The sequence below is a fragment of the Artemia franciscana genome, chromosome 6, assembly GCF_032884065.1.
Source record: "Artemia franciscana chromosome 6, ASM3288406v1, whole genome shotgun sequence".
In the NCBI taxonomy this organism is placed as follows: domain Eukaryota; kingdom Metazoa; phylum Arthropoda; class Branchiopoda; order Anostraca; family Artemiidae; genus Artemia; species Artemia franciscana.
Genome location: NC_088868.1, coordinates 7,763,899 through 7,778,721, shown reverse-complemented (window position 1 = coordinate 7,778,721; position 14,823 = coordinate 7,763,899). Strand labels below are relative to the sequence as shown.

Sequence of the window (14,823 nt, the reverse complement as noted above, 5' to 3'; positions counted from 1 at the left end):
ACTGCCTTTCCATGACGAAAGTAAAATAGTTCAAAATAGGGATGATACCTTTTTATTGACAGTGAAATATAAAATTATTTAACTGGATATTTCGAACACATATACAGTGTTCATCATCAGCAGTAAAACTAAAACTTTTTAGTTTTACTGCTGATGATGAACACTGTATATGTGTTCGAAATATCCAGTTAAATAATTTTATATTTCACTGTCAATAAAAAAGTATCATCCCTATTTTGAACTGTTTTACTTTCGGACCTTATTTATATTTTAAATAGCCTATGTAAAAAGGCCTATTTGGCTACTCGAGGGAAATATTCAAGCAGGTGCATAAATACATCTTATCCAGGTTTCATATGAAAAAGTTGTCTAATTGCTCCGCGAAGAAATATTTTAAAGCAGTAGCCTACATATACTTTTTAATCAAAGTACACAGATGCACTTAACACTCAGTCAAAATGTTATTTATTTGCTCATCGGGGAATAGTATTTGATTTAAAGTTATCTAAAATATGTAACCTTAAACTTTATAACTGTTTAAAGTGAGTTAAAAGTCATGTGCATGTTCCAAAAAAAAATATTACTTGCTCCACGAGGTAAAATTTGAAAGTAGTAGCCTAAATAGACCTTATTTGTATTTTAAATAGCCTATTTAAAATGGCCTATTTGCTGCTCGAGCAAAACGTTCAACCAGATGCCTAAATATATCTTATCCGCGTTTCATATGAAAAAGTGATCTATTTGCTCCGCGAAGAAAAATTTAAAGCAGTAGCCTAAATATACTTTTTAATGAAAGTACACAGATGCACTAAACACTCAATCAAAAAATTATTTATTTGCTTGTCGGGGAATAGTTGTTGATTTAAAGTTGTTTAAAATATATAATCATGGAATTTATATTTAATTTATCTTAGATTAAGCCTACCTTTCATATATAGCCCCAGATTCTTGGTACTTGGGAAGTTTTAAAAGTACATAGTCTACTAGATAAGATAATGTGTATTTTAAACCCAAAATACGGCCATGTACACAAAATACGGGCATTTACAGAAAAGAAACTCAAATATTTTAAATGTAGCCTATATCAGCGATTATCAGGAAACACTTAAATAAAACATTACTTAATAGTAATGTTTAAAAAAAAAAGTTTTTTTTTTTTTTTTTTTTTTTTTTTTTTTTTTTTTTTTTTTTTTTTTTTTTTTTTTTTTTTTTTTTTTTTAGTAAGCAAAATTCCTAGATACCTTAGTGGTGACGTACTTTTTAAGACATCTGGAAGTATCAATCAATTTTTCCTAATATCCTTTTCCTTAATTGTAGAGAGCCTTAATATTAATATTAATTATTAATTTAATTTAATATTAATATTTAAATTAATATTAATATCTAAATTTAATATTTAATATTAATTATTAATTAATTAATTTAGAGCCTTAATATTTCCTTAATATTAATTGTAATATTTTAAATGTAGCCTATATCGGTGATTATCAGGAAACACTTAAATAAAACATTACTTAATATCAGGATTTTTTTTTTTTTTTTTTTTTTTTTTTTTTTTTTTTTTTTTTTTTTTTTTTTTTTTGTAGTAAGCAAAATTCCTTGATACCTTGGTGGTGACGTACTTTTTAAGACATCTGGAAGTATCAATCAATTTTTCCTAATATCCTTTTCCTTAATTGTAGAGAGCCTCTGACACCAGCTAAAAAAAATGCACCAAAACATCCTCCTTAACTATGCAAAGCGGGCGAGTATACCTGTCTTCTTTGCAACTTCTTTCGTATGAGAACTGTTCATATTTTGCGCTAACTGAAGGGCAATTAGCCCTGAGCTGCATCTACAAAATAAGATATCTAGCTTTTAAATTCAATTTAAGGTATAACTATTGCCCATAATCTACTCCTTATAAAATTTTAACGTTTCCAATTTCTTTAGCTCTTCACTCCAATTTTGGATCATTTTATTATCTATTATGATTTTAGTGTCGTTAGAGAAGTTTTGAAGAGTTTTACTTAGAAAAGCTTTAAAAGCAGTCATCCTATGCGCATTTTCCACCAAAAAAAATGTTTATTTGCTCCAGAAGGAAGAAAATTGAAAGAAGTAACTTAAATTTACTCAAATTTTGGAGAGTTTTACTTAGAAAAGCTTTAAAAGCAGTTATCCTATATGTATTTTAAACCCAAAAAATGTGTATTTGCGCCAGAAGGAAAAAAATTGAAAGAAGTAACTTAAATTTACTCAAATTTTGGAGAGGTTTACTTAGAAAAGCCTTAAAAGCAGTCATCCTATATGTATTTTCCACCAAAAAAATTTGTATTTGCTCCAGAAGAAAAAGAAATGAAAGAAATAACTTAAATTTACTTACTTAAAATTTATACTAAATTTATTTACTTAACTTAAATTTTGCTTTAAATAGTAAAATTCATATTTGCTAATCAAGGAAATAGTTGATAGTAGGGCTGAAAAACCCCTAATTTATATTTCATATAACACAACTGTCTATTTTGTCCACGAAGGAAAATTTGAAAGTTATAGCCTAAATGTACCTTTTTTTTAAATAGTAAAATCGATTATTTTCTTTTCGAGAAAAAAAAAATTGAAAATAGGTGCCGAAAAATACTTAATTTATATTTCAAATAAAACCACTGTCTATTTTGTTCACGAAGGAGAATTTGAAGGTGTACTTAGTTTATATTCTAAATGGAAAATTGTCCATTTGTTCCTCGAGGAAAAAGTCTAAAGTTGGTGCCATAAAACACATTATTTATATTTTGTGTTACGAAATTGCTGATTTGCTCCTCGAGGAAAAAATTGAAAGCAAGTGCCAGAAAACGCCTTATTTACATTTCACATAGAAAAATTCTGTATTTGCTCTTCAAGGAAAAATTTGAAAACAGTAGACTAAACGTGCTTTATTTATATATTTTAATAACGAAATCGTTAATTTGTTCCTCGAGCAAAAATTTGAGAGCAGGTGCCTAAAAATACATTTTTACATTTCATATCAAGAGTGTATATTTGCTCCACGAAGAAAATTTGATAAATTAACAAAATTGTCTATTTGCTCCTCGCGGAAGAATTTGAAACCAAAGTCTAAAAAAAACTTAATGTACTTTTAAAAAAGTAAAAATTGTCTATTTGCTCCTCAAGTAAAAATTTTAAAGGAGGTACCAAACACGCCTTATTTACATTTCACATGACAGGATTGTCGATTCGCTCCTTGAGTGAAAAATCGAAAGCAGGTGCCTGTAAACACTTTATTAATATTTCATATATATATATATATATATATATATATATATATATATATATATATATATATATATATATATATATATATATATATATATATATATATATATATATATATATATATATATATATATATATATATATATATATATATATATATATATATATATATATATATATATATAATGCCTTTTTGCTCTTCGAGGAAAAACGTAAAAGCAGGTACCTAAAAATACTTTTTTACTTTTCATTTATCAAGACACTGCATCTGCTCCTCGACGAAAAATCTGGAAACAGTAGCCTAAATGTGCTTTATTTATATATTTTGAATAACAAGATTATCTATTTGCTCCGCGAGGAAATATTTGACAAAAGGTACCTAAAAATTCTTTTTTTTTTACATTTCATATATCAAGATTGTGTTTTTGCTTCACGAAGAAAATTTTGAAAGCAGTAGCCTAAATGTGCTTCATTTATGTTTTAACTAACAAAATTGTCTATTTGCTCCTCGAGTAAAAATTCTACCGGAGATGCCCAAAATCACTGTCATATCCCATAACAATATGGACGATTTGTTCAACGATGAAAAATGTTAGAGCAGGAGCTTATAGACATTTTTGACATTTCAGACGAATCATCTGTCCTGCTATAACAAGTGTAGCTAGAAAATTACCATTTTACCATCATATTGTAAAATTAATTTATACCAAAAAGACGAAGACAGTTTGTTTCTTGATACGAAATTTACTTTTTGTTTTTTTCTGTATTCCTAGGGCAACCCTCTGCTCCTGCCCAGGCGAACGATACCGTGTCTGCACGAGGTACAAAAGAGACCAAAGGGGAGATTGAAACCGAATCCGAAGAGGTAAGAGGTCCGGCTAGAATCTTCCAAACAGTCACCAGCATGCTATGCCGTAAGGTAGGCAGATTGTAGCCAACACTGTCTATGTTGGGGCAATAATCTGTCACGTGGTGTTAACGTCCTCTGTTAATGTTTGTCTTGTCACTGATGTCCAATGGCTGGTGTGGGTATAAATAGCTACGCGTAGGAATTCTTTGTTACAAGAGTAAGCATTGAGCCATTCAGAAGCCAAATTTAATCATTACCGTTTTCGTACTCTGTGAGTACAGGAGATAAATTCTTTTTGCCTCCTTTCCCCAAACACAATATTAAAGGTACTACAAATTTAGATTCCAAAAATCACAAATTATTTTGCCTCATACATATTTTGGGGCAATAATCTGTCGTGTTGTATAAACGTCCTCTGTTAATGTTGGTTCTGTTCGTGATGTCTTATGACTGGTATCAGTACAAAGATTGCTGATAAGAATTCTTTTTCATAAAAGAAATTCTTTGGCTATTCGGTAGCAAATAGAGTGACTGCTTTTTAGCTCTGGGTGTGGATACAGTATAATTTTTTTTCTTCGCTGAATTTTTGAATTTTGGGACCCAAAATTATAAATTTCAAATTATTTTTCGCCAGTAATGTTCGGGATACTCATCGATCGTATGGTGTAAACGTTATCTGTTAATTCGTGTCTTGTCCGCGATATCATATTACTGGCGTTTTTTTTTTTGTTTTTTTTTTTCAGCTTTTCTGCTGACTCTGTGCCAGTGTCATGAGAGACCACAACCATCCTTCTCGAGTACATCCGGTCTTCAGCAGCCAGGGGTGTATCTTCAAATCGCGTTCCTGTATTGCTTAGGAACTGGTACAGACTATCAGACCATTTCATTACTGGACGACCACGTGGTCGTTTCCACCTAGTGGCTTGAGGTTGAAATCATAGGTGATGCGACGGGGTTTTTTCATGGCATTTGTAGGAGATGGCTGTATCATCTCAGTGTACACTGTGCATCTTTCAGGGAAAACCAAACCGACCCTGTATGGGTTAAGAGATCGGGGTTGGTGATAAAATCGTAGCTTCGGGTTCCCTCTGTCTTTCCATGTCCTTTTGTTTGAGTCATATCCAGCTTCTTTAAAGTCATAGTGGTTGTTTGCCAAGTTTCTGAACCGTATAGTGGAACTGAACCCAGAGGTGCTTTTATTGTTTGCTTCTTTGTTAGGCGGCTGACAGCAGGGTTGTGCCAGGTTTTTGTTGACTCTTGCTAGCGCGGAAAAAGCTTTGGCGATTCGTGTGTTGACTTAGCTCTCGGCTCACTCACCACTTAAAGTTGTTCAGTCGAAGTGTCTGAAGTTACTTTGGACTGCTATTTGATTTTTGATGGGTGTTTGTCATGGGTGTCAAAGCGTTGCCAAAATCAGCGTCACTCGATAATCCGTCACCGAACATCAGTTCGAAGTTCAGTTGGGTAGTCGTCTATGTCATCAGGTTCAGTCGTTCGTTCAGTCGAGGTGCCTGAAGTTACTCTGGACTGCCACTTGATTTTTGAGGATGTTTATCATGGGTGTCAAGGCGTTGCCAAAATCAGCGTCACTCGATAATCCGTCACCGAACATCAGTTCGAAGTTCAGTTGGGTAGTCGTCTATGTCATCATGTAGTCGATAACATAGTTCAATGGTTTTGAATTTGTGCCCCCCCCCCTACCAAATTTCAGTTTGAAAACGTCTAAATGTATTTTATTTCTAGCAAAGGGCAATTGACGTCCTGGTTCTTATAGGTGGGGGAGGACCTAAATCCATTGGAGCAAGAACTCTAAAATACGTATCTTTTCCATTGTTCACATGTAGATTTTGCTATTGGAAAAAGGTAGCATATATATGTATTTCGATTCGCCAATACGTTAAGTGTATGGGATAATGAATACGAAAAGGGCACTAGTCATTGTGACAATTATGCATTTTGAGCTGCAACAATTGAGTAACATCTGAGCTGCACAAATAAAATAAATGTTTCTTGTAATGTACCGATGCTGAATTTCTGCTTTTGTTGCCTAACCTTTTTTAGCTTTGTATAAAAACTGCTGTGCTTGGTTTTGCTTTTGTGGCTTTTGTTCCCTGGGGTACTTTTTGAAAGAACAATGAATAGTTTCTATTTGAATAGACCATCATCACTTCCCTTTCAGAAGAAGTTTTCAGTAAAGTAGATACAAAAAGAGTGAAGAATAGAGATTAATCCCAGTTCAGCAATAATGATTCTTTGTACCTCTCTTGGTAACAGTAATACAAAACCAGGTTACCTTGATAATTCTAAATAAACCCTAAAATAATAATAAAATAATTCTAAGAAAAATTAGTTTTCCTATATTCATGAAGACCACCTACTGTCTTTTTGCAGTGTTAATATACTTTTTCCAAAAATTTGTATTGAAAAGTCACTTTTCTTTTCTGTCAGTATTAAGGACCCTAAATTAAAATTTTTTTTTATCAAGTTAAGCTTTATAGAGGTTAAGGAAGGGGCTGAGGGCCCTGAGCTTAGATAGGGTAAAAGGTAAAAGCAAGATTTTTTTTTCTTTTTTTGTAGGTTGAGCTGTAATGGGAGAAGTGGTCGAAGCTTCTTCTGTTTTAGCTTTATAGATTGCTGGAGAAGATTTATTTTTACTTATCAGTTGTTTTAGGCTGAGCTCTAAAGTGGACTGGAGTAAGACTCGTATTTCTTTTCTTGTTGAGTTAATAGATTGTTGGAGCAAAATTTATTTCCGGTTCATGGAATTTTTTAGCAAGGCTTTTTTTTTACTTTTTGGGTATTTTAGGTTGAATTTTACTTTAGAGTAAGACTAAATTTAACTTTTACATTAACCATTATAGATTGCTGGGACAATACGTCAAGGCTTTTTTTTTTTAGCTTCGTGGAGCGTTGGAGTAAGAATTTTTTGACTTTTTGGTTGTTTTTTCAATAGAGCTTGGGAGTAAAACTTTTTTCTAGGCTTTTACAGAGTAGGAGCATTTTTTTCAAATTTTTTTAAGATTTATGAAGCGTCGACCAAGACTTTTTTTTTACTTTTTAGTTGTTTTAAGTTGAACTTTACAGAGGGTATGTGTAAGACTATTTATATTTTATGCTGAGCTTTATAGAGAGTATAAGCAAATCTTCTTTACAGCTTCACCGAGCGTTGGAGCAATGCGTTTATTTACTTTTTGGTTGTTTTTGGGTTTTATTTTAGCAATGGAGCGTTGAAGCAAGGCTTAATTAATTTTCAGTTGTTATAGGTTGAGCCTTATAGAGTGTAGGTGCAGGTCTTCCTGGTTTTTATATTAGCTTTAAGAAGCGTTGGAGCAAAGCTTATTTTTCTTATTGGTTGTTTTAGATTGAGCTTTATCAAACAGTTCGTGGTAACGAACTGTAATAAGGAGCGACCCGGCTCAATAGTAAACGAAATTCTTAAAAAACGGAATTTTGATGCTAATAGATACATTAAAAGAATCAGATTTTTATGCCAATTTGAAATATATAAGTTTCATTAGATTTAGTCTTATTCATCAAAAGTTACGAGCCTGGGAAAATTTGATTTGTTTTGGAAAATAGGGGGAAACACCCCCTAAAAGCTATAGGATCTTAACGAAAATCACACCATCGCATTCAGCGTATCAGAGAACCCTACTGTAGAAGATTCAAGATCCTATCTACAAAAATGTGGAACTTACTATTTTTTGCCAGAAGACCGATCACGGGTTTATTTGTTTGTTTGTTTGTTTGTTTTTTTATGGTTTTTTTTCCAGGGGTGATTGTATCGACCATGTGGTCCTAGAATGTCGTGTGAGGGCTCGTTCTAACGAAAATTGAAAGTTTTAGTGTCCTTTTTCAGTGACCAAAAAAATTGGAGGGTACCTAGGCCCCCTCCCACGCTCATTTTTCTCCATGCGTCTGGTCCACGCATCCTCTACCTTTTCCAAACTGCGCTGTTCTTAAAAACTTCTCTTAAAACTTTGTCTACAGCATCTCTTAGTCTAAAAAGTATCATATTACTAAGTAATTTGCTACATACCAGACTAATGCATCGATAATTACGACATTCATTCTTATCACCTTTCTTATACAGTGGTTCAATTAAAGTTTTTCTGAAATCATTAGGTTCTTCCCCTTTTTCAAAAATGATATTCATAGTCTTCAGTACCTTATTTCTAACCTCAGAGCCACCATATTTAAGAAACTCATTTACTACACTATCAGCACCTGAAGCCTTCTTATCTTTTAATCCTTTTAGTACTGGCGCTAATTCTTATCACAAAACAAATCTTCCTTCACATCCAAAGTATCACAAACTTTTTCATTTTCCTCTATATCTTTCCTGCAACTCTATCTCGGTTTAGCACAGTCTCAAAATGTTCCGCCCATCTCCTTTAACTCTTTCTTTATCACTAATTTTTGCCCCATTACTATCTTTCACTGGGACAACTCCAGATTGATTACTCCCTCGCAATTTATTAACATATCAGTATAACATTTTACTATTTTGCCGTCTAGCTGCATCTTCCGAATCCTCGGCAATTTTATCCATGGTCTCCACTTCATACCTCCTTAGTTCATATTTTAAAGCTTTCTCCACTTTCTTTACATTCCTTTTGTTTTCATATGATCTATCGCTCAGATAATTCTTATACAAACCCACAAACCCCTTCTAGTCTCTATTAAACATAAAGCTTTTTCACTAATATTCCTAGCAGTCTTAACTTTCTTCCTTAAGACACCATCAGCATCTTCACAAAATATTTTTCTAAAATTATTCCATCCATCTTCCACATAGTCAAATTTTAAACTCTTAAGTTTAGTATTCAACTGTTCCTGGAATGGTTCTCGCAAATTTTCATCCTGGAGTCTACCAACATCATAACTTACCGGGAGGTAGTTACTCTTCCGAAATTTCAGCTTAAAATTAACCCTAGACACTACTAGATTATGACCTTTACTTTTAACATCAATAAAAGCACTCCTATATACCCTAGTATCTTGTATTGATCCTGCTAGTCTTCGGTTTACAATAACATAATCAATAAGGTTTGCTGTCTTACCATCACGTGAATACCATGTGAGCTTATGAGCCATTTTATGACCCAATACTGTATTGGTTATAACTAGTTTGTTATACCTACAAATTGCGAAAGTCTGTTGCCATTACTGTTTTCTTTTCCTACACCAAATTTACCAAGGCCAAGATATCATCTGTCTCTATCTCTACCAACTTGGGCGTTAAAATCCCCTAGTTAAAACACCATATTTCTACCTGGTACCCTGTTTATTTACTCCTTTCACTGTAAGTAAAATTCATCTGAGTCACTAGTATCTCTCTCAATCAGTTCAACATGTGCATATACTACTGTAACTGATATCCCTAAACTTTTTAGTCATAAAATGAGCAATTATTATTCTATTATTAATGTCTTCTCAGCCTAAACAAGACTTAGCAGCTTTCTTATTTGTCATGAGCCCTACTCCCTGCCTATGTACCCCATCCTTCCTGCCTGAGTAAACAAATTCTATGTCACCTAATTTCATGCTGCTTACCTCTGGAATAAGACTTTCTGAAGTTCCTAATAAGTCCATTTCAAACCGTCTGAATTCGTCAGTCAAAATGTCGATATGATAGTCATTTTTCAACATCGTAACATTCCAAGTTCCCGTGTTCATGCTCTTTAAATAATTGAAATTATTTTGGCCTCAGGAAAAGCCATGATCCCGGATACCAGTGCAGGACGAGGGCCGACATATCTTCTCAAGTCTACACCGAAGCGCTTAAGCCGGCTTAGAACCGGACAGCAAGAAATCCCTGGGACCTCCAGTATGATTGGATGCTTTGTTTAATCCTAGGCCCATCTTGGTCACAACATGGTTTTCAGCACTTTGCGATGCTCTTCTATAAACAAGAGTTGAAATTCTGCACCGACAGTCCCAAGCCTGTTACCACCGACTTATTATATATCACTATAATATATTATAGTAATATATATTATAGTAATAAAAAAAATATATAATAAGAAATTATAATACTATAAAATAAAAATATAAAATACAAAATAATATAAAAACATATAAAATACTATAAACACAAAAATAAAAATACTACAAAATAAAACAAATTATATACTATATAATAGATAGTTATAGTAGTATATAGCAATTTAATATATTATAGTAATTATAATATATTACTATAATATATTATCTACTAATTGCTATAATATATTCTGTATTTTAGTCATCTTCGTCTGTAAAGCTGAACGATGGAGTCAATCTGTCTAAACGAGAGAGCAGAGAAATTCCTGACGTTATTTGTAGCGATGTTGAATTGAGCACGATGAATCAACTTGGAAGTACTTTGAACCTCCCACGAGAGGCTTCGCGAGAAAACCAGAGAACTGCCGTTAATAGAGCCTCATATTCTGCCTGTGTTGAATGGAAAGGATATCTCACTGCATATCACCGAAGATTGGTACGTTTTCAATTTTTTTGTCTAATTTAATTTGAGAAATTAATCTATTAGAAATTTAAGAAATAAATTTATTAAAATTCGTTTCTTATCTAATTTAATCTTTTTTATTTTTCTAATTATGTCTTCTAACTTAATTTTTTTGAACTTGTAAGTTGTCAGGTTTTTTGTGCCAACCAACACTATCCCATTCTTTAATTACCCTTATCTCGTAATTTTCAAAGAAACATCTAAGTCGAGACATAAAGAGAAAACTACAGAATTTGCCCTTTTCTTACCATCCCCCCCCCCCAAAAAAAAACGATATTCTCTGATCCTCTACAGAGGGAAGCCGAGAACCGAGTTTTTTCCGAAAGAAGAAGTTTTTGATTTATATGCGATTTATTAGTTCATGTTCCATTTAACAAGGGCTTCTGCTTGCTTTTTTTGGCTTGGTATTCTTTGTGTTCAAGGCCTTTACTGGATGAGAATTAATTGTCATTTTGCTCTCTTTAGTCAGTAATCCCTCCCCTAGTTCCCCTCCCACCGTTTAGCCTTTGTGGTGTTTTTGCTATATGCACAAATGCACTATAACAAAGGATGGTGTTATTTTTGTAGAATTTTTTTTTACATTCCACGGTTGGGGTGGGAGGATGTCATGAAGAAAGATAACGGGAATTTCCTGGGAGGGTGTAAAGAGGGAGGCTTCGAATTGATTGGGATTGAGGAGGAGCGTGCGTAACTCTGTTGGCCTCAGGCAGCTTGGTGATGCGGTGAGTTGTTGGTAGTAGTAGTAGTAGTAGTAGTAGTAGTAGTAGTAGCATTTCGAAGTCCATTCCTCTCTTCTGAAAAGGGGGAACGGGGTCTCAGCTTTGGAAAGAAAATTGAGAAGGCTCGGTCAGTGCTCCAAATCAAAACATAAAAAAGAGGATGTACTTCCCCATAAAAGGGGATTTCCACCATGTCTTCGCACTGTTGGGTGGAATGAATGGTAACATTATATGTACCTAAGGATTATTGTAGGTGTGGTCAGCGTTTGTAGCATATTCGTTTTGACTCACCTCTTTAAATTTCGGATATCCTAACGGTAACCGGAATGAATGGTAAATACAATGTCCTAATGGATGTCTGGAATGAATGATAACATTATATGTACCTAAGGATTATTGCTGGTGCGGTCGGCGTTAGTAGGAGATTTGTTTCGACTAACCTCTTTAAATTTCGGATATCCTAATGGTAATCGGAATTAATGGTAACCGCAATGCTTTAATGGATGTCCAGAATGAATGGTAACATTCTGTGTACCTAAGGATTATTGTAGGTGCGGTCAGCGTTTGTAGCATATTCGTTTTGACTCACCTCTTTAAATTTCGGATATCCTAACGGTAACCGGAATGAATGGTAACTACAATGTCCTAATGGATGTCTGGAATGAATGATAACATTATATATACCTAAGGATTATTGCTGGTGCGGTCGGCGTTTGTAGGAGATTTGTTTCGACTAACCTCTTTAAATTTCAGATGTCCTAATGGTAACCGGAATTAATGGTAACCGCAATGCTTTAATGGATGTCCAGAATGAATGGTAACATTCTGTGTACCTAAGGATTATTGTAGGTGCGGTCAGCGTTTGTAGCATATTCGTTTTGACTCACCTCTTTAAATTTCGGATATCCTAACGGTAACCAGAATGAATGGTAACTACAATGTCCTAATGGATGTCTGGAATGAATGATAACATTATATATACCTAAGGATTATTGCTGGTGCGGTCGGAGTTTGTAGGAGATTTGTTTCGACTAACCTCTTTAAATTTCAGATGTCCTAATGGTAACCGGAATTAATGGTAACCGCAATACTTTAATGGATGTCCAGAATGAATGGTAACATTATATGTACCTAAGGATTATTGCTGGTGCGGTCAGCGTTTGTAGGAGATTTGTTTCGACTTACCTCTTTAAATTTCGAATGTCCTAATGGTAACCGGAATGAATGTTAACCGCAATGTCCTAATGCATTTTCGGAATTAATGGTAACATTATATGTACCTAAGGATTATTGTAGGTGCGGTCAGCGTTTGTAGCAGATTTGTTTCGACTCACCTTTATAAATTTCGGATATCCTAATGGTAACCGCAATGCCCTAATGGATGTCCAGAATTAATGGTAACATTATATGCACCTAAGGATTATTGTAGGTACGGTCAGCATTTGTAGCATATTTGTTTCGACTCACCTTCGGATGTCCTAACGGTAATCGTAATTTTATTTGGATGGCTATAAATGAGTCCCTGATTTTGTTTTGCAGTTTCTGGTATTCATTGAATTGATTTCATTATTGAGATTAAAATTAGCTCGTATGGAAGTAGTACTTGTAATCGCTCCTAAGTGGGTGAGCCGCTTCGTTTGAATAGCCTGGAATATAGGGAGAGATATTTATATATAGTGTGTAGGTTTCTTTGTGTTTTTCTGTAGCCCATTCTGTGCTAAATACGTACCTACATCTATCTAACTTACTATCCAATATTAAAATGAATGTTTTTGTTACTTTGAAGTAGCACAGTAGATTGAGTCTTCTTGCCAATACGAAGCCTGAGATTCGATTCCTACTGCCGCAGTATTGGACGACAGAGTTATTACCCGTCCCTGTGAAGAAGACCCTGTAACTGAATACGTTGGTTCGACCCCCTGTGCGCCGTCAATGGATCTGGAAGAACTTTGTCTTTTTGTTATGTAATTCAGTATAGTATATCTACGGATACAATTTAAAATAAAATATGTCAAATCTTTTTTCCTTAAGACCTTGATGGGCCCTGCCAATCCGATAAATTCTGGTCAAAGTGATAAATTTTAATTTGTCAGATGGTATTTACCTGGCTTGTTTTGATACCCGTTGGTTGCTTTTTCTTTTTATTTGGAAGACCCTTAACATTTTGTCTCTTGAACAAGCTAACTAGGTCAAGAGTAGCCTAATTTTATGATAGGGCTTGATAAAGGACCTTTATGCAATTTTTTTGCTGTATTACTTACTGTAAAACTGTAATGCATCTATTGGAACATTTTGAAAACAAGATCCCAATTTCATGTCATTTTGGGCTCATATCTTTGCACTAACTAGTCGCGTAACTTTTTTAGGTTTTAGTTTTATCTCTATTTTGCCCTCTTGGAACTCTTCTACGCATATTGTCGTCATATCAGTAGGTCAGTAAATTGCTACCTACTACTACTAACAGCTCACTGCAGCACCAAGGCCAACGCAGCTATGCACGCTTCTCATCCTTCCCAATTCATTTAAAGCCCCCCTTTTTACACCCTCTGAAGAAGTTCCAATTACTCTGAATACCTTTCTCATGACCATCTCCCGCCCCATTCACGGAAAAACTGCTTTTATTTTGGCCCTATATGGTTGGCTGAAAAGGACGATCTTTGGTAATCTGACATCCTTCATCCACATAATGCGTCCCAAACATCTCACTCTTCCTTTTCTATAGCTCTAGAAAAGGGGATAGAACCATATTTTTCAAAAGTTCGGCTAAAAAGAAAAAATGGGAAAAATGAAAATACGGGCCTATGTATACAACATCTAGTTTTAAAATGTAAAGAAATAGTTTGGTGTTATTTTTGTATTCTCCCAACTTCAGATGTATCTAATTTTCGCTTGCAGGGTAGGATTTTTTTTCGGGGGGGGGGGGCGGGGGGTTTAGGGGACACAAAAAAATTATAAATTTGAAACCTGGTACCCCGTTTTTGTAAAGGAATAGTTTGGTGTCATTTTTGGGCTTTTGACATATATTTGTATTCTTGCAATTGAGGGCGTATCTAGAATTTTACTTGGGGGCGGTTTGTGTGTGTGGAGGGAGAAGAGTTTTTACAAAAAATTGCATATTCAAATCTGGTCCCTCCCCCTCCCCTGGATACAGTCTTGCTTCTAATAGCACATTTTGATCAAATTGGTCGCTTTCATATTTTCCGTTTTCACTCAGCAAAGAAAAAGGGTATTTCCTCTTTTTATTCTGTTGCTGATTTTGCTTTGCGTTTGTTAATTTAGTTCTGCAATGAGAAATGTCAGGAGGACGTGGAACTTTGCCAAGGGACTTCACCCGAGGGAATGCACTTGCCCATGCTAAAGGTCGTTTTAGCTATTAGATATTGGAAGGTTACCAATTTTTATGTATTATTCACAGTTTAGAGGAGGGTGTTAATATATGAGCCCTTCCCTCATCTGCATTGCTTTGTCTGTATTTGGGATACTGTTAAATTATTAAG

General features: G+C 34.2%; 1 protein-coding gene across 1 annotated transcript in view; it reads left to right on the top strand.

Moving 5' to 3' along the window:
* The window catches only part of LOC136028474 (ubiquitin carboxyl-terminal hydrolase 32-like), a gene marked incomplete in the record, with an annotated part of 242,323 nt that overhangs the window by 178,530 nt on the left and 48,970 nt on the right, over positions 1–14,823 (top strand). The window contains 2 exon segments of the mRNA XM_065706316.1: positions 4,023–4,168; positions 10,347–10,580. Coding sequence (XP_065562388.1) covers positions 4,023–4,168; positions 10,347–10,580 — 380 coding nt within the window.